Genomic DNA, 22,849 nt, shown 5'->3' on the forward strand with positions numbered 1-22,849 from the left:
TTATTTGAGTGTACAAAGTGTACACTATTGCCACAGTTAGAATAAAGATCCAGTAAGGTTGCACCAGATAGATCGCATACACTATCATCAGCAATATAATGATAAAGTATACTATTTCCATATCATTTTTATGTTTATTTTATCCATGTTGCGTGTTTAAAAACCTTTTCATCCATATTTGTTATTTTTTTAAGCGTTTATTAGGTTAATTTTGTTTGTTTCCGTACAGGTTATCATCTTGACAAGTGATATTTTTAAATTAAATTTGACTCTAGGTTAAATTCAAACAGCATTTTTATAAATAAGGTTTACTTACTTACTAAAATAAAAAAAGAATTACAATATTTTTAAATTTTCTAAGTATCTCTCTGGTACCTTACCCGGACAACTCCAGTTGAGAGAGAACGGGTAGATTTTAATATCCTTTTAGTAATTTTAGACCAATGTCAATGTGCCTTGGAAATATCGTTAAAATATATAGGTAGTTGCGTTCTTCACTCCGCTATCCAATGAGAAAAATACCACAATGTTTCCGTAGATGGCTCTGTGATAAATATTGATTTGAAAATATAGCTTTTTTGCTGGCCACTGTAGTTGACACCAGTCTATCATACTCGTAAATCGCATAAAATTTAAGGTACTAAGGACTATGGGACTGTGGCTACATGGTTTTCTATTGCGCTATGGATCTGAAGGCTAATACCGCATTGGTTCAACCTATCCTCATGCTTTTTAACTCCAGCCTTTTGTTTTTTTCCTTAAACTGATCTATCACAGAGCACAAAGGCTTCCCCGTCCCGATTTGCGCAGTTTCAGAGGCAAATTTCTCTTTTGAAGTCGAATGTTCGTAATGAATGTTAGTCTGCAAATCTGCAATCCGTCTTTGGTAGAAGGATTTTACTAAACTGTCGAAGTCCCGGATCTTGGAACCAGGCAGTGATGATGGGATCGCGTAGTTGTCTCTCACTTCAGTACGGAATGTTCTGGAAGGAAAAAGTTATTCAGCATCAGGCAGAGACTAAGCTCGTTCGAGGCCCGGGCGGCAAACCTGAACGATCCCCCCACTCTCCCTAGTATTAGAAGTCGATGTACCTACTCATGCTAGTCCGCTACTGCAACAGGGGGTCTACGAAATTGGAAGTTCGTATCGTACCTACCGTCCCTCTCTCTCTTATTAAATAAGCGTCAGTGGGACGGCAAGATACGAAGTTCGAATGTTGCACTTCGTAGTAGGTATAGGGCCAGGATAAAGCAGTCACGCAGACGAATGTACTCCTACTTAAGAAACTTTGCGATGACATTATGTTGGGCGCATAGATTTTGCAAAATAGCACATCAGGACATCAGTTCCATGTGCCCATTGCAAAGCTTCTAGTAAGTACCTACTTCTGTGACGTTGAATCCAAGCAGTGGTACCATAGGGCTTTTTGGCGTGGGCAAGATAATTTTTGCAAGGCCCTATGATGGCACACCGCATGATAGAATAACGGATTTTTAAATGAGCATAAAACGAGTAACTTTCGAGACGCGAGTCCGTAGGCAGTGTGTGGCCCACCCATATTGCCCATACCTACTTACCTAGAGCAGCCTCTGAATCCATAAACAGCTTTCTGCAAGACCCCCGCGCCGTAGTAGCAGATAGCAGACCGAACCATACTAAGCAGTAACAGTAAATTAAATACGTGAAACATTACCCTGGGACCCATTTTGGCTTGTTATGGGTTATAATTTCTCGAAACTCATTTTCCTTTGGAAGCGCAAACGTCGAGTTTCTCCTGATACTTTCTCTGTCGACTTTTAATTTAACCCTCCAGTGTGGTAGATGCCAGTCATCCAGATTCGGTTTCGGAGATCGTACCTGTGTACAAAGTTGTAGTAGTATTAATCGAGTAAGAAAACGAAAAAAAAACTGAATACAATTTGGCCAATAAATTGATTTAGGAAAAAACCTAGTGAACACTGCCTGCTGATATCTTATTCATTTTTGTTGAATCTCAGCAAAGATGCTATTATGTAAGGATGAAGGAAGTGAATCGCGCCCTACCACATTGGGACCTTTTCACTGTTGGCAATTTATTTCATGCATCTGCCAAAGAAATCAACGTGAAATTGATTATGAAGCGCTTCCACCTTGGTACGCGATATTTGATCCACCGTACCCACAGCACCAATAATAAGAGGATTAGAAATGTCAAAAATTATACGTTTATTTTCCCAGCTCAGTCTGTATGGAAGATAAATGCTCAAAAAATGGATTATTGCGAAGATGGTGGTTCAAAAAGGATTACATTTCATTTTTGAGTAGGTAGGTAATGTACTAAAACCTATAAGAAAACGTAAAGACGTATGCTCACTGACAGCAGGAGAGGCTAAAAACTGACTGACGACATTGATTGTGGAAGGAAATACGCTAGATAAAGATAACACTATTAAGTTAATCTTATTTGCTGTGACTGTACTATAGACATGTACTTGTACATTAGTGTAAATCAAAAAATGGCGTATAAGTATTAGGTTATAAATCTACAAACACAAATGGTCCTAAAATTGTATAAAAACAAAATATAATCTATTCAATTGTTTATTAAACCAACACTGGAACAACAATCTCATAATTATAGATAATCTTAATTAAATGCAACTTAAATACTATAGGGAATCCACCCTCTTATAGAGCTTGTCTTCGAGTACAGGGTTCAGGATTTCTCTCAACTTTTCCAGTCGCGTGCAAATACCCGCGACAGAGGGCGACTACCTAGGAGATGAGCAGATGTTATCCGGCAGCAGGCTCTGGTGTAAACTGGACACTAATGGTAAAATACAGACAAGACTGGAAAAGCAGAGAGGATTCCAATCAAATAAACCACATTGAGAACAAGAAATGAAGTAACATCTAGCGGCGTCTCTTTTTCTTCTGTGGCGGTGAGTCTTCCACATCATCACTCTCAGACTCCTCAACCTTACGCCTCCTTCTTTGTTTATGAAAATTGCAGCATATACACTTATTATTGTTTGGAAGAAAATGATTAACCCCATCAGGCAGTGCCTCGGCAAGCTGTAAATGTCTCGGTTCAGCAAACAAATAGGTCTCCGAAGGAGGTATGGCGTACATAGCCTGTCTGACTCCCATGTTTTGTGGCTTGAACATTTCACGCCTCTGCTGTATAACTTGAGATCGCCGCCCAGTAACATACTGGAGCAAATCATCAGAGATTTTCTTGTATTGTGAATCAGTTGAAGCAAATGCATTAACAACTACATCTTTTACTTCATCCGGAAAACTATCTAACATATCTTGCATAATTTTCTTCTGTTTTAATAGTCCATGTGTGATAGCTCCTAGAGCTTGGTCAAACCTCTCCAGGGCATCAAAGGATTTACACCTAGGGATCAATGTCTCGAGATACTGATTTACTTTGAGAGCACAGAATGGTTTGGTACTTTCAAACTGACGCTTGACATCTGCATATCGTACTTTGCGCCAATCATCAGTATTAAATTTTTGCAGTAGTTTACCCTGTTCAGCTAATTCTGGATCAGCTATTGGTATTTTTGGTTCAGACACAACAACATTGGGCATAAAATCGAATAGGAATGCATCTTCGGGGTCAATTGGAGCAGCTTCCAGGTTGTCAGCAGCCGCATTATCATTGTTTACATTGTTGTCTGTAGTAGAATCTGCCATCATCTGCAATAATAACAAATATTCTTGAAAAAGCAGATTCACACAAAATTAGTACTATTTCCTAATATTGTTACCTAGGTAGTTTTTTTTAATTTTGCAGTTAATCCTATGGACATTAAATTCTGGATTTTTAAGGCAGAGTTAAGCTCATTTTCCGTAGTTGAATTGAATTGATTTTAACTAATGCGTTAAAACATAGGAATAAAAAACATAGACATAGCCATATTTTCGAAAAAAAAGGAAAAAAAAATTTGGTCAAAATTTTCAAGCAAAATTACTATGGAGCCAGGACTTTTATGTTAGTATTAGCCCTATTTTAAAAGATTGTTATAATTAGAGTATGTTAAAATGAGCATCTTTTAATAAGGGTACTTTTCTCTGTGACCAACTACAGATGAGATAGATGTAGAAGAAAGAAAAAGAGCATTCAACTTATCAACACCTTATGTGTATTACACGCATATACATTTTGATCAAACAATAGCTAAGATTAATGGCTTAGTTCGGTTAAGGCACTTCGCCGGCCGCAGCCGAGGCACGCTCGCTTCGCTCGCTCGGCTTGTGCGTTGTGGTCACAATTCATACTAACCACTCCTCACTTCGCTCGTTGTACCACTTGTACCGAAATTTCAAACTGGGTCCCTATATCTCGGCCATTTTAGATTACAGTACAGATTACAGAAAAGTTGTTCAAGTAAAATACGCTTATTTTAACGTAGTCTATTCGATAGCATCATTTAAAATAAGTATGTGTCATTATGACTTTATTTTGGTAAAAAAATCTGCCCCCTTTGCCAGTCCAACCAGTGAATATTACAACAGCCTTGTGGTTTTCTGATGTTATAAAAAGTGATAAAATATTTACTTCGTGGACTAATAGCAAATAGCTCCCTAAAAAGAAAGGATTTGTAGCCAAAGTTTCCCAGAATCATGATTATTATATCCATTAAAATGCAAATAAAACTGTTGACTACAATTTGAAAATACTTGCAGCTGTTTTATAATTTACTTACGTTTTTGTAATCAGATCGGCAATCTGCATAATAACGATTTGCACAAATATTCACTCGCTCGCGTAAATAGATACTATGCAAGAATAAGACTGGGGACTGGACGACATTGTTTGACTGTCAAACCAAAGTCAAACCTTGCTTGACAGTTGACACTGACAGTTTTTTTTTTATCCCCTTTGAGAAAAGCTAAGAAATCTAGATCCACACTGCCTTATCGTTTGTAAAGAGTTTATACTTATCGCTGTTTGGCTGATTGAAGACGATGTGTTGGCAGGTGGACTGAGGACATCGCGAGAGTTGCGGGAAATTGTCGTTCATCGTGGCGTTCTAAGGGTGGGAGGCCTAGTTGATGTTGAACAGAAGGGAACCGAAAACAAGTCTACTTGAAAGTATTAAACAATCAAAATTTGATACTGATTTTTCGAAATAGAAATTAAACCAAGTTACAGTTACAGATCATCTTAGATCTAAGGTGTAAGTACCTACCTACTCACCCAAGGTTCTTTTGAAAACGTATGGTATGTCAAAATATCCTTTGTCACAGAAGCTCTGCTTAGCTGATCCGCTGTAAACGGGCGGTGGTGAAGCCTGCTAGTGGTTAGATATGGGTCCAGGTATTTTTCGTATCCTTCATGCGTCGTGTCTAGGGGTTCTAGATCTTTATGCCAACTTGGCTCTACTGCTGGCTGGAAACAATTTTACTTGATTTAAAAACACTAAAATTTATTTATTTTGTGGGTCATTTCTGGTGATTGTACTTTTTATTCTAAATTCAAATCAATCCGACCACTAGAGTTGCGCAATGCGCGTCCACTGGATCGGAATCGGAGCGTACATACCTACGCACCGTACGCATCGATTTAGAAGCGGACGGATTTGCTGTTTGTATAGATTTATACTATAGCGCAGAAATGCCGATCCAGTGCACGCCAGAGGTAGTTACAATAGAAAGAAGAAAACACAAAGCAACAAATTCCGATGCAGTGGACGCGCACTTTAGAAGTGGATCAAAATTAACTTGCAAGATTTGAAGCAAACAAACAAACAATTTTACGAGAATTTTATGAGATGTCATGTTTCTTCTCATCGGTGTGTTAATCGACCCTTAATTAATTGACTGATTCAGCCGAAACCGCTTTGCTTGCTGTTCTGAGACCACACGCGCACGATGAGACGTCTGTGCGACACATAAGTTTTATAATTATGTAGTATAAGTTTACAAACAATGTCAATCATTTACCGGATCAGGGGGTAATGAAGCAGGATGCTTATATTGGTCTTTGTCGGTGACCAATGTGGGGGGAAGTGTTGGGACCTTGTAAGCACTTCGCATCTCTGTGGTTCCGTGTACGTTGAACATCGGAGGCTGATCTGTAAGCTGGTCGGTAAAAAGTGAGTACGAGTGCAGTAGATAGGTATTGGTACAGTGGTGGATTCACGATTGTCGATTGAGCACCGCAGATATCCTCCCAGGTTCCGCTATTTTTTTTTAATGTAATAGCAGACAAACGAGCAGACGGTTCATCTGATGAATACCGTCGCCCATAGACATCGGCAGCACCATCCCAGGACTAATTCTGGTAAATTCGAAAGAAGTTACGAAAATAAATGCTCAAATATAAATCGCCGCCCAAAGGTTTACCGGCCTCAACCAGGTGCCTCTTTGTTTTTTGCTGTCCTTGATTGTCAATTCCAGTGTTGTGACCGCTCGAGTCAAACTTCCTATCTTCTTATGATTGTTAACATAATACAACTGTTTTTTATCAAACAAGTTGCAGATAGGGATTATCTTTTGAGTAGACGCTTTAGGGGGAGTAACGGGATGCAAATCAAAGGCATTCTCGCTCTACCTCGCTCGACCGAAAGACTGGGCCCGACGCTTTATTACCCAATCTATTTTCAAAAAGGTAAAAAAAAAACCCTTTACCTTTCGACTAGGTGGATAAATGTATTCATTTTCAGCTGCAGCCGTGTGTTTGTTAAATCGATGAATTTCAGGAGCTTTGTATACGAAATCCTCGGCAGTTTGGGATCGTGTCAGCTGATTAGTTACAGTAAAATCTCGATCGTATCGTGTTATTTCCGGGGTTACTCGTTTCTGTTAAGAGAATACGGGAAGGTTAGGCATAGAAAATTAAGATTTTCATAATTTTTTATCGATTTTGCTATAAGAGATAAGATATCTTGGTCATATACGCTTTCGGTTGTGGCGCTTAAGTAGGTACTCAAGGTTAAGATACTCTCTTACTACATAATATATCTATACACCTTAACTATACACTGGTAATAAACTCGTGTGTCATTTGTTTTAAATTTGTCTAAAATTCTTCTTAAATCCACAGATAAAGACAAGTCAGTCTATTAAATCCTTACCAATCTTTGTATGACTTCAGGGGGTGGTCGCCATCTCCGACCCATGGTCTCACTAGAATCCCCCGTGTCTGGAAATTTCCTCACTCTTGGCTGGATGTGTACCCTATCCCAGTTAGTGGGAGGAATTTTCTTTGGGTATTCAGCCTGCATGATCATTGCTCAGTAAAATATCTTTTCACTAAAGACTGGGAAACAGTAGGCACTACTTTCAGTGTAGTTTTTAGTATCATTAAGTTGTTTGTTTGTATCGTTGCATCGATTAATTCGTCAGTATCTAACGTGCCTAATGATGCTTGTCATGGCAACGACTATTGATTGCTGAATTCTAATGATACAACAAACCACTATACAAAACATTGGTGTACCAAAGAGAGACAACAATTACATTACATGAAATTGGTGTAGGCTTAAACAAACAAGTTGCACAACGAGCCTATCAGTCTCTCAAAGGGCCGGCAACGCACCTGTGATACCCCTCGTGTTGACAGGTGTCCATGGGCGGCGGTGACTTTCCATCAGGTGACCCCCCATGCTCGTTTTCCCGTCTTATAATAAAAAACGTAGCTTTTGCTCAGTACATAATACGATAAATGCAATAGCATCAGTTGAAAAGTACCTACACTAAAAATTTGGACCCAGTTGCTAACGAAAACCTTAAAGTAGCGCTCTCCACAACATTGTATATTAATTTTTTTCAAAGGGCAAAGATATCGACACGGCCAAAGTTGCAAAAATATGTATACACGGCCTTAATATTAAGATCATAAAGTCGTGTATACATATTTTTGTATCTTTGGCCGTGTCGATATATTTGCCCTTGACTGTACCTAACTCTGATTAAGAACGGTCGCCGTGGTACCTATATGAAAGCTGTCTATATAGCTCATACATTTCTATTTCTACCGTGCCGCGACCGTGTGCATGTGAAGCGGGCCTTAGGTACCTTATTTAAGACCAGCCGACGGTACTCGAAGGTAAGCCTTTTTACTGTAAGGGGATCTTTTGGTCAGTACCTATTTGAAATAAAATATTTTGTTAAGTTTGGTAAAAATTCGTTTATTCTTCACAAGTGACTGAAATTGTTATCAAAACACAATATACGTGTTACATGACTAACGTTAAAATACAAGACTGCAATAAATACAAAACTTATGGTGTGTGCTACACCGTTACATTCACATATGTATTCAGAATCGTACGCCAACTACCACAGACAGTCGAGATGGTACCTCCTATCTGCTGGGAATTAAAAACTATAAAAATATTGCCGTGCGTGGCAATCTTTAAGGCTAATTGGCTCATCTGAATACGCTTTGCCTTAATGTGTTTTGAATGGTGAATTAACAGCAGCGATTTTATTAATTTCTTCGCTTAATTTATTCAACATACTGACAACACTGCGTTAAACACATTTCCTTAATGTTAAGTTTAAATAAATTATATTACGAAACGCCTCTACGAATATACAAAATTAATACAATTCCTTACGTTACTAATACGAATTACATCACAGTTCATAAACAAGTTAGTATTAAAGTGTTAAATATACTTCAAAAGTAAAATTTGAAACTAGAAATTTTAATGAAATAAATTTTTAAACTCGGTTAACAATTTGGTAATAATTTCAGAGTATCCATTACTTAAATTTACAAACAAATAAACCTACAGATTTCTATAAAAGAGAAAAGTTGACTTGGTTAAAGAAAAATGAATAAAAGATTTTAAGCAAGTATTTAAAGGGATTAAAAAAGGGACAATCTGTCCCCTATTTAAAAATACATTATTAAAAAATCGAATCAAACCACACGTACAAATTTACAAAATTTGTATCATAAGAGAACTCGAAATTTGTTCAGTCGCTTTATTATGTATAAAATATGACTTACCTACGTAATACAATTGGGTAAAAAAGCTACATTATTAAAAAAAAACTTTAGTACGCTTATGGTTGAGTAACGTTTAAAAATACTGTCTAAAGCATTATGTACTTATGAATAGAGTAGGTAAGCTTCTTAACGATGGTTCAAACCAGCTGGGTAATATCGTTAGAAAATATCACTTTAGACGTTAAAAATATATATTATTCGTTATGAGAATCCTGTAATATTAAATACGTCTTATTGGTACTGAGAGTTAATTTTGGGGTATTTAGGTATTTCTAAAATCTATTGCACATTATATTTGTCCACAAGATCCTTTTCCGAGTAAGAGATTTCTTTGTCTTCCCTAAGAAGTTCACACATAGTAGAGACAGTGTGGGCGAGAGAATATCTATGCCATCTTGCTCATATGCTAAATGTTGCCCTGTCAAGGCTCAAATAGACTACGACACTTGACACGGTACACTCAGTGTAAACACGAAGTGTCTCTTTCTAAACGCGCGTGTCACCCGCGTTCCTACATAAACACTTTGTGTATACACTGAGTGTACCATGTAAAGTGTCGTAGTCTAAACTTAGCTTTACGCACGCTGCCACAGAAGGTAACATAGCAAGATATTGCCAACCTAGTGTCAGAAGTCCTATCTTAGTTGCCATATAGCCTAGTCTCTGTGAAGACTTAGGGGCTGTTTCACCATCCATTCGAACAAAACAAATAGAGACGGCATCACATTTAACCGTCAGTTAACACTAATCAATGGATGGTGAAACAGCCCCTTAATATGTACAAATCAAGTCAGACGGCTTGCTAATCGTCACATAAAAAAAACTCGTACCTACCTCAAAATCGATAATATTTTTTTGAGTAAACTTTATAAACATTTCAAGGGCAAATTTTGGTGACATATTGATTTGAGAATGTACCAGATTTTTCAGAGTAGTGACGTGATATGACATCTAGGTGGAAATACTTAGACCGTTAAATGTGATGTTCTAGCAATCGACAGTGCGATTTTTATAGGGTTAAAGGAAAATTTCCCAGGCCTCTAAGGGTACGAAAGTAGCGCTTGCTGTGGCCACGCGATCTTGGCGTCTATCCTCTTGTAGGCTAGTATGAAGTTCTGCCCACTTTTTTCGGCCATCACTTCTTGAGGGCAGTCGTTCTCGTTGAGCATTGTTTCTGTAAAAGTAAAAATAAATCAACTAATGGAGCTTCATCTTTATCTTCTAGGTACGTGTTATTTTTGACTTATGGCAACTAAAGGGACCGTTCAACAAGTGAAATGATATTACTAATCCAAGACGGGTGTGCAATGATCGGTAGGTACAACAATTTTAGATATATATATTTTCGCTGGATATAACAACATTTGATATCATTTCAAAGGATTAGGAGCTTCAAAGAACTTTTTTGTAAAATAAACCTAACCTAAACGTACCTACCTACATCAAATCGAATTAATAACAATATATAAATAAGTTTGGTTTTTAAGATAAATTGCATTATATCAAATGAAAATTATATCAATTGTTGTTATATCCTTTGAGCAGCATCCAACTACTAGATCTAATAGTTAACGCGTGCGAAGCCGTGGATCTATAATTCATTAACTTACCATGCGAGTCGTGCAGGGCAAACAGCGCATAGTCCTGCGGGTTGGTTATAGCGGCGGCGTGCGCCAGCGCGCGGCAGAGGTCGCGCGCGCGCGCGCCGGGCCGGCACGGCAGCGCCACGCGCCGGATCGAGCCGCGGCACTCGTCCGGCAACGCCACGCGGACCACTGCGCAGCCGCCGTTGCTTTCTATTGAGCCGCGTCGCCACTAAAGAGTAAATACGATTGAGATTAAGACTTGACGGTGAAGGGGGAGGCTACAATAGAGAGATTGCTGGAAGCATAACAGGGGACCGAAGTCCGAGTTGAGCAACTTCGCTGGCACGTTACAGGATGCTGGAGTTTTTATATACGCTCACCGCCTACACCAGTATTCGGAGGTTTGTGGGAAACGTCTATAAAGAGAGTTACTAACCGGTGTAGCACTGTCTGGTCCAGGGTCGGGCGCTAGTCGCTTCAGCACCGCCACAGCGGAGAAGAGCGCAGTGAGATAATATCCCCCCTCCCCTGCCAGCAACGCTGCGGGCAGCAACCCCGCCATCAGTTCAGCTTCGAGCTCCGCGCAGACAAGTCGGCAGCGAGCCACCGTCCACGCGAGGACTGGGAGGAGGTCATCGGCCCCTAAAGCACGTTCGCCTCGGATCTATAGGAAAAAATAGAATCAATTTTAGAGATATCCATAGAGATTTGAGCGGCTATTACTATAACTAGCCGTATTGAATTTTAAGTCGATGGCATTAACCATTGAGGAATTCCGTCTTCTAGAAACGATCTTGGCTAGACCACCAAAATTTTATTACGAGATTACTGTATTGCCACAAGATTTACATACTAGTAAACGTATGCCAAATTCAAACTTAATCGGAGGCCAGAAAGTGGTCGAAAATGCTGTGTATATTTCCAGGATATACTCGTAACCTAGTCGTAGGAAGGTAAGTACATGAGAAATTAGCTATCGGAAAAACATAAGCGTTGACTGAGACTGCTAGGAATAACGGTTTTTAACACGTTTTAAATTGGTTGATTGTTGCATTCTAATGCATAGCTAAAATGCTTATCAATCTGTTAAGTAGTTAGTGATCATGCAAACAATGCAATGTTCAAATACATGCTTGCATAACAGCGCTTATTATCTTCTATGATTTCAAGTAATGGGATAGTGGATGAAGGCAAACTAACGATAGAAATTACATTTTTTCAAACGGCTGCTATTGGTAGGTAAATTCAGCATCGTCGCCTTTATGCTCGTACCTTCAGTCTAAATATAAAGTTATTAAAGTGAGTACAAGCTCTGTTCAGTCAGAACTCAGTTCTATGTTAATTTTAAGCAGAAAAAGCAATATATAGCTGTTAACCCCCACTCACCCGTATCCCATAGGGGTGCATGAGAATCTTTGCGCCGGTAAGTCGTCCGGGCGCGGTAGCTGACCACGGTTGACTTTTCAGCTAGTTAAATATATCAGAAGTTACTACTTGGAAGTAATATCTTACAAAAAGATAATGTTTCAATCTAAACCTGTTTACTGCTTGACACTCCTAAATATCATCTTATAAAAAACGATATTAGGATGCTGCGATTAAACCGTACGCCTACATTCTTATTCCGACGTCAAGAAATTGTACCTATTTCAATCTATCATTGTAATTAAAAGATATTATTTTAATGTGCTTTTGACAAAAGGTCAGTGACATAGTGACACCTTTATTATATAATAATTACAAAGGTTGAAGCTTACCGCATTGAACATGACTGAAATGGCAGCAAGAAGGTTTTCGAGTTTGTCGAGCGGTGAGTCGGCTTCTTGCATCTTGAGGAAGTGTTTCGAAATCACTGCCAAGACTGCTGAAGATGGGACTTTTGTGGATTCCTGAAACAGGACAGACAATTTATTATTAGGTAATTAGTAATTAGTACTAACTATCCGGGCGCCAGTTACCCGAAGTGGGTCTTCCAATAGCAGACTAAAATACGCCATGCTTTACGATCCTGGGCCAGCTCTTGCCAGCCTTTGACTCCGAAATCCAAAAGGTCTCTCTGGACTGGACCTCGTCCTTCCGGCGGTACCTGGGTTGTCACAAGTACGCTCTCTTTACTGCTCAATCCTCTCCCAGCCTTTCCACGTATCCAAGCCGCCGATTTAATAGTTTTACCAAAATCTATCGTAACTTTGACACTGCTTAAAAAAACTACAACAGTCAGAATGTCAGGACAAGAGTTAGGTACTTAGACGTTAATGTAAAAGCCTCAAACTTGAAATTAACGTGTAGATTTCTGTGAGGTTAGGACACTTTTTTATTCTGTCCATATCTGGAAAGTATTATGAAACTGATTCCAACCTTGACTCCAAGCTGCAGCGGTGTGGCGTGGTGTGCACGCTCGATAGCTGCGTGTAGTTGACGTACGTCTCGCGCGTGGTACGCCGCCAATAACGCATATAGGCGTGCACGCAGCGGCCGTACAACCAGTCGGTGCATCACGCCTTCTAAGATCGCATCTAGATTCAGGAACTCCGTTGACCTCAACTGGGAAAGACGTAAAATTTGAGAAAAATTTGCCTGTATTGGCATTTAGGTTCTGTTGCATTGAATTTTTGCTACCTAATTAGCAGAGAGCGGAATTTTCATGGCATTTTTTTTGACCTGTCTTAGTAACTTTTCAATTATCAACTCTACATGATTTCGTTAAGCAAGACTTTCGTAAACTTATCAATTTTTATGTAGAGCGTTCTTTTCCGTAGGTATACATCGTTCGTTTTCCGCATATTTGACTGTTAAAGAAGTAGTTTAAAACCGGAAAATATTTTAAAAAAATATGTATTTATTTTATAGAGACATTAATGGAACAGTTGTTAACATTACAAAAGAAGAATTTTTCAACATTAAAATAAAAAAATAAAAAAACTGAACATTCTCAGAAGGGCGCTCGTTAGTGCCAACGTTCCCGCTGCTCTGGAGCCCCAAATTGTACGGAGCGATGGCACGCGCCCTGACGGAATGTCGTTGATACCCTGGAAGACTGGCCGTGCGCTTGTGTGGGACGCTACCTGTACAGATACCCTGGCGGCGTCCTACCTACCAGCAACTACCAAATGTGCGGGGGCGGCGGCAGACGCCCGGGAACGACCCAAAGTCACAAAATATAGCTGTCTCGGCGCCCAATATCATTTCTTTGCTTTCGGCGTCGTGACTCTAGGTCCTTGGGGTAAGGGTGCGCTGGAGCTACACAGGGAGCTCAGCAATAGGTTAAGGGAGGCAACAGGCAACCCCCGCGCCGGCAGCTTTCTCGCGCAAAGAATTTCAATCGCCGTTCAACGCGGGAATGCTGTCTGCGTGATGGGCACCATGCCAAGAGGCCCACCTCTCTTTTTTAATTAAAGTTTTAGTTTTAGTTGTTTTAATTTAGTAGTAGTTTTAGTCCTATGGATATGTTTTTTATTATATGTAATTAAACTTCAGTTTATCTAATTTAAAACTGAACTGAAATTATTAAATTAGAAATGGTTATCCATTCATTATTAATTGCAAATGTCTATTTCTCATTTTTAAGAGATCGTTATTTAACTTTAGGCCGCCTATTGATTACCTCTACTTTTAATCTTCTTTAGTAGCTTTGTTGTGTATCTATATATGTATGTATATCGGAAGTCGATAAGTGAGAAGTCACTATGACAGGTCAAAAAATGCCACGAAATTTCCGCTCTCTGCTAATTAGTTAACATGTTTTGTTAATCATTTACCTTGAGCCGTTCCTTTTCAACTTCTTTTTCGAATTCCCGCTCACCGTGCTTTACAAGATAGTTCTTCATGCCGGACATGAACTGCCTCATATTACGCATCACCACCTGAAAAGTGGAGTAAAGGAGCTATGTAAAATCGATACAAATCTGAATGTTTAATTGCGTTTCTTTCTGTCAAACTGTAAAAGAGAACGAAAGACAGAGACGCTGCATGTGATTGTGAATAGCAGCCACAAATATAAGCGTTAATTGGTATATTAGAAAGAAAGTAATAAAACATTTTATTCGTAAAATTTTGAAAAAAAACCATGGAAAAAATGCATGTCACGATATGGTTTCAAATCAGCACACCATCGGCCTCGAGACCGGCGCTGGTCTTCCTTTATTAGCTTTATTAGACAAATGTTTGCAAGTTCACGATTAACTACCCGCAAATATTTCAGTCTGTCCGTAGTGGTTGTATGCTGGATTAGTCCGTGCCGTGCACCGTTTTAGAATAGAACTGACCCATCTTTTCCCGTGGGTGTCATAAAAGGCGACTAAAGGTTGTCGCACACGTAACCACGCGGCACCGGATCGGCGCCGCCTCAACTTGAGCGGTCCAGTATTTTTTGTAAGAAATTCCATACTGTAACGCACCCATATCGGCATCGGTATAGCAACATCTTGCCTCGGCACAAGCTAGTAATCCGCAAGCGGCGCGCGGGCAAGTCGCAGTCATCGTGCTTAACGTCAGGCCGCCGCCGCGCTTGCGTCTCGCCGCCGGAACGGGGACGGACGCCCCACCCCACAGCTTGCCTCTCGCAGTTTCGATCCGACCGCAATGCTGCCTCGCTTTAAGCGCGATGTCACCTAGCCGCAGCCGCGCTGACATTTTGGAGGTAGCCGTTTCCGTTACATGCTTGCGTATGGTTGACGACTGGTTGACGGCGAGCAGATGAGGTGAGGCGCCGGCGATCCGGTGCCGAGTGGTTACGTGTGCGACAACCTTAAGAGACCTGAGAGTGGGCGTTCTCTATTGCCAAGTGAACTCCGGACCCTAGCACTGCAGTGTGGAAGGCACCACACTATTTTCCCAAGAAAGTTGTCATGAAGGTTCACTATTGATCCTTAACCGACAACCGACACAGCTCTATCAAGAATGTAGCGACTTAGAATCTATGCTGGTGGATCGTAATCACACATAATATAAATGTGCTTTAAAGGTAATCAATCATGGTTTACAGTCCGTAGTAAATACAGTATAGTAGACTTAAATCAAATTTCTGGAAGGTCTAAATTAAAATGGTGTATTATTTTGAGTTGATGCGGTGTTGGTCTGGGAGTGCGATATCGTCTTGACATTGTACCTAATTTTAACTTTTTGACCATGTTTTATCCAGGATATTATTATTATTTTTAAATTTAATTCTATTTTATTTTACTGACAATGTTTCTAATTTACCACTATCATATACCTATTATATATACCTATTATTATTTTTATTTTGCTATATTTTTAATTTCTTATTTACCTTTGCTGACATGTATTTATAATGTATTTTTTCATTAGGTAATAAATAAATCTAATCTAATCTAATCTAATCTATGTATATTACAATAAATACCTAACCATGAATAATAAATGAAATAATGTTATTAGATCCGATTATAAATTTTGCATGCCAATAGATGCCAATGTATGGTGAATTGTGTTGATCTACATTGATTTTTTGTAACATCATTTGTACCATGATTCAAGCAAATAAAACTTTGAACTTTAAAAACTTCTGTTAGAAATTGAAAATAAAATTTTCAAAATGGATGCATACTTGTGGACAAGTCTCCTTGGAGTCGAGCGTACAAGCGATGAAATTATCCACGTTTTGGGCAAATGTGGTGCTCTTGTCCTGGGCCAGGTGCAGAGCGTACGCCCGGAGGGCTGCGCCTGCGCCGCGCGTCGACCGCCCCCCTCGTAACGCTCTTACACGCCCAGCAGCTGCAAACAAATAAGTTTTTTTGTCAAAAAAAAAAATATATTATTGCAAACTGGATTAGTAAACAAAATAAGACGCCCCTTCTTTGCAGCGTACAGAACTGATTGGAACTCCAGTAATTTTTCTAATTTAGAACGTCAACTCGTCTGAAATATATTATAGATGAACACGTTAGCACTACATACAAAGCTATTCTAAAATTGTTTACGGATAGCAAGTTATAGGTTCGGCGTATTTATAGGACTTTTCTTATGAAGACGCGCTTGATAGGTAGGTACTATACGAGTACATCCATCTGCGGAAACTAACAAGGAAGGCGGCCTTTGTAATGAAATAGTTCTGGCCAAATCTCCGATAGCATAGGTATTTAGGTTTGTACCTAATAATAGGAAAGTGGCTGATAACTCTCTAGGCAAGACCCCACCGTCTCAAAATATCCTCTATTGTTATTTATGATCTGCATTATTAAGTCAAATGCCAGCTGTAGGTAGAAATGTAGAGCATAGTGACTAATGTTTAAGATATGCAGCTCATTAGGGGCCGTTATCTATTTTAGGGGACATATCGTATCTGAATATCGAATATTATATATCTAATGTTAAAAAATCGACAGTCAAAATATCGAAAGTAGGTTAGGTTAGGTTCGATATTTTGACCGTCGATATTTCAATTTTCGATATTCAGATACGTGCCCCTATTTTATATATTTATGTTTTTGGAAAAATGCTAAAATGTAACGTTTGAAAAAGTTCACGTTTGTGTTGGAGAGAAAACCATAAATAAGATTTGATGGATAAAATATAAGAATTGTGAAATGCACTTTACCTACTCATATATCATGTTACGAGTTCATTTTTATTATTTATTAGGTAAAGTCGAATTATGAGTGTAATTAATCTTTAGATTAAAAACACATAATTTTTGCTACTTTAAGGGTGGTTTTACAGTGCCGCTTAGGTACGCCAGCGCGGTTGGTGAGCGTCGCGGGACACGAGCTTTGCGTCTCTTGGATCGTTAATAGTTTAGCGTTTGGTCCGCTTGATCCTTTACGTAGTTTTACGGGCCGCTTTTACCAACCGCGCTGGCGTAAACGTCACTGTAAAACCACCCTTAGAATTTACTTATTTATTGCTAGTTGGTTTGTAGAAGAATCCAATGTTTTTCTCCGGGTATGTCTCCGGTCTTGTTAATTCATCAACTAATTCAAAGTAAACCATGTACCTATATATAAGTATATTATTCCTATAGGAATTCTGTTGCGACGGGCATTAGATACACAGGTAAAATCTTTTGCTGCAATTAAATATTTGAACAATGACAAATACGCATAATAATTGTTTACATTAGGTAATTTAATTTACACGAAATAATGCGCTAACCTTTTATTGCAACTTATAATGTTTAATAATATTAAATAAGTATTTGTGCATCCAGAACGTGAGCATTGCTAAAATTCAAGATACCGTTATTTATTTTTATCCGTAGATAAATGTTTTTCTTAATTTGTTAAATGTAAGTTTCTATGCGGAGAGTTAAATAAAATAATAACAGATATTTTTAAAATAGTTACCTACATAAATAAGAAGCAGCGTGGTCCGACGTGATCAACTCGCTAACTTCAAACATATTTTTGTTAGTCTTTTTATCACAAAATCTTCGGCACACCCCGCAGAAAAATGTCTTAATTGCTCTAAAGAAACGATGAAATATATTTCCTTTCTTAATTTTTGGCCTATCCTCCAACGACCTCAACTCCTTGCAATGACATTTGGGGGGTGTAGCCACGACGACCGCAGTTTTTTTATTAATGCTAGTGTCTGCTATTGATTTACACAGCCGCGTCATAACATCTGACTTAGCTAAACGCTGCCGAAATCTCGGTTCTTGCAACTCTTCGCGAGTAGTAAAAACCCAATCGCTTTCCACAGCGAACTCTTCTATGTCGTCAGTACGAAAATTCTTTATCGTTGTCAATGCGAATACTTCATCTTCTAAAGCTTCATTAGCTTGGGATTCATTCGAACAGCTTTCGTCTGTGTAGACGAAGTTGCTCAAAGAATCGAAGGTCTGCTTGCTACAATGCGGCTTCTCCGTCGACTTCACAGTCTTTCCTCGGAGCCACCTTCTGAACCACTTCATGGCTAATGGCTTGACGGTTGCGGTCCTCGTGTACAAAAGACTTGAAGCGGTAGTCGCACGTCTTTTCTTCGCGAAACACGGAGGGAGACTGAGCTATCCTCGTAGTGAGTAGCTTAGGGCACGCGTAGACCTTTACCCTTCAGTAATTAGTTTATTTACACAGTCGTGTATAAGTGTTATAAATCCGCGGCGCACTCGTTATCTATGAGTAATGACAGATGCGCCGCTGCTCCATTGTTGTAATTGAATTTAATTTATTTGTCGTTCAAAGTTTATCAGTAGAAAGAACCAGTATATTAGTAGTTAGGTATATATATTAGTATTAGGCATGATATATGACGGCATGTATGTTAGTCAAAAATTTTTTTTAACTACAATTAACCCGCGTCTTCGCACGCGTAAACTATATTCGATCTGGTAGTTACAATTGAAATTCCGTGATTTTACAAAATTCCCCTGGGAATTCCCAAAATGTATATCGTGGTTGTGTTAAGAACAACTGTCCAAAATTTAAAGGCTCTAAATCCAGCGGTTGTTATTTCGAGATTTTAGCCCTATCCCGTGGGAATAGCGGGATAAAAAGTATTCTTTGTTTTAATGCAGCTTATAAACTAACTTTTTGCTAAATTTTATCCAAATCCATCCAGCCGTTTTAGCGTGAAGGAGTAACAAACACACACAAACTTTCGCATTTATAATATTAGTAGGATTTATTTACAAATACATAAAACCTGACATATGGAAGCCGGAGCTGTGTGTTAGAAAAAAAACATCAATAGGATTATTTTATCTTCCTTGATTCACTAAAACTGTATGCTCTTTGATGGCATTAGGTTATCTATGAAACATAAACTTCAGTTCAAGTCATTTCTAGTCAAAATACCATAAACGGGACTTATCACGCTATTTTTACACGAGTAATATTTCGTTATAAGTCATTTCTACTTTAAATAACTACCTATATAAAAGCATTAAGTTTCCTCAATTATTAAGCTCCGGGTTTGTAAACTTTAATTAGTTTGTTTTAATTATCGGCTAATGTTGTTTGTAAAGTCTGAAGGTAAAAGGGCAAGTTTGGTTTTGATTAAATTTATCTTTACTTACTTACTCCCATTTACCTTCATTCAAATCTAAAGTGTACGTACGCCTATACTTGTTTTTTTTTCAGCATTAGAAAGAAGGTAAGCGAGCTTGACGTGAAAAATCGTGCAATTTATATTGCGAGGCCGTAAAACAATAGAGTTTGGCAGCCGATCGCCAACTGTAAGGCGACTTGCACTTTTTGTTGCAGATCTAAACCGGGCTTAAGATTCGTCTGCTGGTTTGTAAGTTGATTTACCTAACAAAGGATCAAGTCGGTCCCGGAAGCTCTTAGCGCGTGTGGCCTCGATCGGCGCTCGTCTCGGCACCGGCGACTCCCACTCGCAAGGCTCGTCCTATAGAAAAGAATGTATACACATTACAATACCATTTTTTTATCTATATTCATAATGCTGGGTAAATCGATTCGGGCGATGGCTTTATGCAACAAAGCAGTATCCAGTCGTTCAAGAACGTATTTGGGTCATCCAGAGAGTTTTGAACAGGTTTTTTTATTGTGAGAGGGAGGAAAACGAGCAAGCGGGTCATCTGATGGTAAATGATCACCACGCACCGCCCATGAGTAGGTACCAACTACTGAAGGAGAGTCATTGGTCCGTTGCCGGCCTTATAAGAAAGTGCTCTTTTCTTGAGAGCCCCGATGTTGCATAGTCTTCAGGTGTACAACTGTCGTAACGTAGTGTCACGGTTTAAAGACTGTTTTTCGTCCTTTTAAATCATTTTAACGCTATCGTTATTTGCGTCCTCAAATTTGGTTTTACTAGTTAATCTCTTTATATTTTAAAATGAAGTTAGATGTTTTTTTTAAACAGTTGTAAAGGCTTCAGCTGTAGGTACAAAGTAAAAGTGTCCGTTTTTTGCGTCTTTGGGTTACTTAGTAGGTAAGTGTCTTTTTTATATTCTTAAAAAAAAAACATTTACGCGTTTTCGTTTAGTTTAGAAGCTAAGAAATATGTCATACCATTTCAAATGACTGTGGACCATTTGGTGGCAGTAAGACATCCCATTGCGTACTGTCCCACGGCTCTGAGAATACTGTTCCATCGTCACTTGCCTGCAAATAAATAAGAATTGGTTTTACATAAGCAATTTGAAATTTCTATAAAATATACATAAATTAATTCGCAGTTGCCTAATACGACATTCACTTTTGGGGGACGATAATCGACGTTTTTGTGGATCAAAATCACGATCATGCCCACGACACTTTAAAACTAAGCAAACCTACTACATAGGCAACCATACTTATATAGCATACTTAAATACATATTAAACATATTCGTGTTATTCACACAAATAGATTCTCAAGCTTCGTAGTCAGGTGCTCTAACCACTTAGCCATCCGGTCGTCACTTTTGCAACAAATAATGTTGACTCTAGTGTAGATTTTATTTTAAATATGTTTTCCAAGACGTCAACCGACTGACAAATATCTAGAGCAATTTAAATTCGTGTTACGTGCAAACAACGGCAGAGGATAAATCTATTATTGAGTTTATCATCATCGTCATCCCAGCCTATATACGCCCCACTGCTGAGCACAGGCCTCCTCTCACAATGAGAGGGTTATTATTGAGTTGCCAAACTTAAAACTCAAATAAGTCCAAGTCTAAGAATTTTACAATTTTGGTATCGAAGAAAAGGCAAATAAGGTAGATACTCTCCTAAGAGGGTAGAGTGGACTTATCAGAGTTTGAAGTTAAGCGACTCAATTTAGTTTGAACAGATATGGCCTTTTTGTATCATTAGACTTTAGAATGGATGCTATTAAGCAGCCTATTGGAAGTAGGTAAATATGTAACACATAACGATTTTTCGATCATATTTTATCGGAAATGTTCATATTCATTCTCTCTCAATTAGCTTTAATATCCATATGGTATCCATCGTATAGCTGTTTTGACATTTGACACTAAATAATAAAGTTCCATAGTAATGGATATGAAAATGTCACTTGTTTAATACCTAGGTACCGCAATTGATTGACACTGGGGCCGTCGTATTCCGATTGGGGTCCGACCTTTCCCGATTACTTTATTCACTATATCTGTACATAAATACTTCGTGTTCATACTTCGACTATACCTGTTCGGATAATGGTCTGAGATCATGTACATTGTCATAGCAAGAGGCGCGCGGCGGCGCCCGCTCTTCGGGTAGCGCTGCTGGCTCTGCGTTCAACCGGAGCTCAGGAAACCTAGAACATTTTAAATTATAAGTAGCATTAAAGTAAAATTAGACTTTATAAAGTAAAAAGTTGGTCTGTTCAGGTCTTTTGAGTCTTACTGTTGGGTAAGGCTCAGAAACATTTCAAATGCCGTTGCATTACAAGAATCAACGAATATAATCCATGAACTAACCAATGATCATTATAACACTATTTATAAACATGATCATAGTTGATTTTTGTTACTGTGAATACACAAGATACGAAAGTTGAAACGTTTTAAGTCGTACCGGTTATGACAGAATTTCTTAGCAACTGTGTCATTGTTTCATAGCATGATTCGACTCTTATTTATTCTAGCAATCCCAATGGCGATCCACAGCTGGATATCGAGCTCCCCTAAAACGTGCCATTTTACATCTATTTCGGCTTATCGCATGTTCTGCCAGCCATCTTCGTAAATTGCTACTCTATCCAGTTTAATTGCATCTTAGTTAGGCCCGTTCGTTCTGACCCGTAACCCGTAGTGGCCGTCGCCCTCGCCTCGCCTCTAAATGCTGTGCTCGTGAATATTCTGGACCGTGCTTTCCACAAAAGGTTCTTGTTTGAACATACCGTTGAGCGACGATCTGATGCACCGTGAGATGCTGGGCGCCGTCGTCTACGGCACTCAGCCTGGTCTCCTGCTCAGCAAGCGACGGAAATGTCCCGCTCTCACTGTTAGAGCCTTCGTCGTTCTTGTCTACAAAGAAAGCAACAGTTGGTATGTAAAACTAAGTAACTGCATAGGTAACAAATCAGTATCTAGGATTAACTTTAACCTATTTGGGAAACGGCTAACTATAATGAAGTTTTAATTCCAGTCAATAAACTTTATTAATCCTTGCTTCACGATGCAATTTTTATATAATGTGTAAATAAAAGTTTTCTTTAGTTGACAAGGCAATCTTTGAACTACTACTAGGTATACGTTTCTTAGATAAAGAAATATTCCGTAATGATTAGCTAACAGTTAATGTACTTAAATGCTCTTGTGTTTGACATGTTAATGCCCAAATAGATAACACCGGCTGCTGTCACCTCTATTTTTAATGACATAAAATTAAAGATAGTAACTACGGGGACAGTGACCAGCATTTTGACTGCTACCAACTGTGGGATTTAC

General features: G+C 38.8%; 3 protein-coding genes across 11 annotated transcripts in view; all 3 read right to left on the reverse strand.

Annotated features, from left to right (window-relative positions):
* Positions 1 to 367: 367 nt before the first annotated feature.
* LOC141429607 (uncharacterized) lies at positions 368 to 7,309 on the reverse strand. Its single transcript, XM_074090007.1, has 6 exons — positions 7,072 to 7,309; positions 6,626 to 6,796; positions 5,939 to 6,076; positions 5,193 to 5,384; positions 1,695 to 1,858; positions 368 to 983 (listed from the first exon to the last, which is right to left on the reverse strand). The coding sequence occupies exons 1-6, from the start codon at positions 7,225 to 7,227 to the stop codon at positions 713 to 715; spliced, it is 1,092 nt and encodes a 363-aa protein (XP_073946108.1). The 5' UTR covers positions 7,228 to 7,309; the 3' UTR covers positions 368 to 712.
* Positions 2,568 to 4,824, reverse strand: LOC141429609 (uncharacterized). Its single transcript, XM_074090009.1, has 2 exons — positions 4,699 to 4,824; positions 2,568 to 3,688 (listed from the first exon to the last, which is right to left on the reverse strand). Exon 2 carries the CDS (start codon positions 3,686 to 3,688, stop codon positions 2,894 to 2,896), a length of 795 nt encoding a protein of 264 aa, XP_073946110.1. The 5' UTR covers positions 4,699 to 4,824; the 3' UTR covers positions 2,568 to 2,893.
* Positions 7,310 to 8,107: 798 nt separating the features above from the next.
* Positions 8,108 to 22,849, reverse strand: part of spri (Src homology 2 domain-containing protein sprint) — a 269,173-nt gene continuing 254,431 nt past the window's right edge. For 7 of the 9 annotated variants that reach the window (XM_074089995.1, XM_074089994.1, XM_074089991.1 and 4 more), the window contains 12 exons: positions 22,300 to 22,426; positions 21,603 to 21,714; positions 20,479 to 20,571; positions 19,756 to 19,852; positions 16,113 to 16,279; positions 14,302 to 14,406; positions 12,902 to 13,087; positions 12,301 to 12,432; positions 11,930 to 12,010; positions 10,980 to 11,207; positions 10,568 to 10,772; positions 8,108 to 10,131 (listed from right to left, as the gene is read on the reverse strand). In XM_074089995.1, coding sequence (XP_073946096.1) covers positions 9,998 to 10,131; positions 10,568 to 10,772; positions 10,980 to 11,207; positions 11,930 to 12,010; positions 12,301 to 12,432; positions 12,902 to 13,087; positions 14,302 to 14,406; positions 16,113 to 16,279; positions 19,756 to 19,852; positions 20,479 to 20,571; positions 21,603 to 21,714; positions 22,300 to 22,426 — 1,667 coding nt within the window. In that variant the 3' untranslated portion in view covers positions 8,108 to 9,997. The remainder of the gene's footprint in view (positions 10,132 to 10,567; positions 10,773 to 10,979; positions 11,208 to 11,929; positions 12,011 to 12,300; positions 12,433 to 12,901; positions 13,088 to 14,301; positions 14,407 to 16,112; positions 16,280 to 19,755; positions 19,853 to 20,478; positions 20,572 to 21,602; positions 21,715 to 22,299; positions 22,427 to 22,849) is intronic. The other 2 variants (XM_074089992.1, XM_074089993.1) reach the window with 2 other exon arrangements.

The sequence above is a fragment of the Choristoneura fumiferana genome, chromosome 7 (assembly GCF_025370935.1).
Source record: "Choristoneura fumiferana chromosome 7, NRCan_CFum_1, whole genome shotgun sequence".
Classification (NCBI taxonomy): domain Eukaryota; kingdom Metazoa; phylum Arthropoda; class Insecta; order Lepidoptera; family Tortricidae; genus Choristoneura; species Choristoneura fumiferana.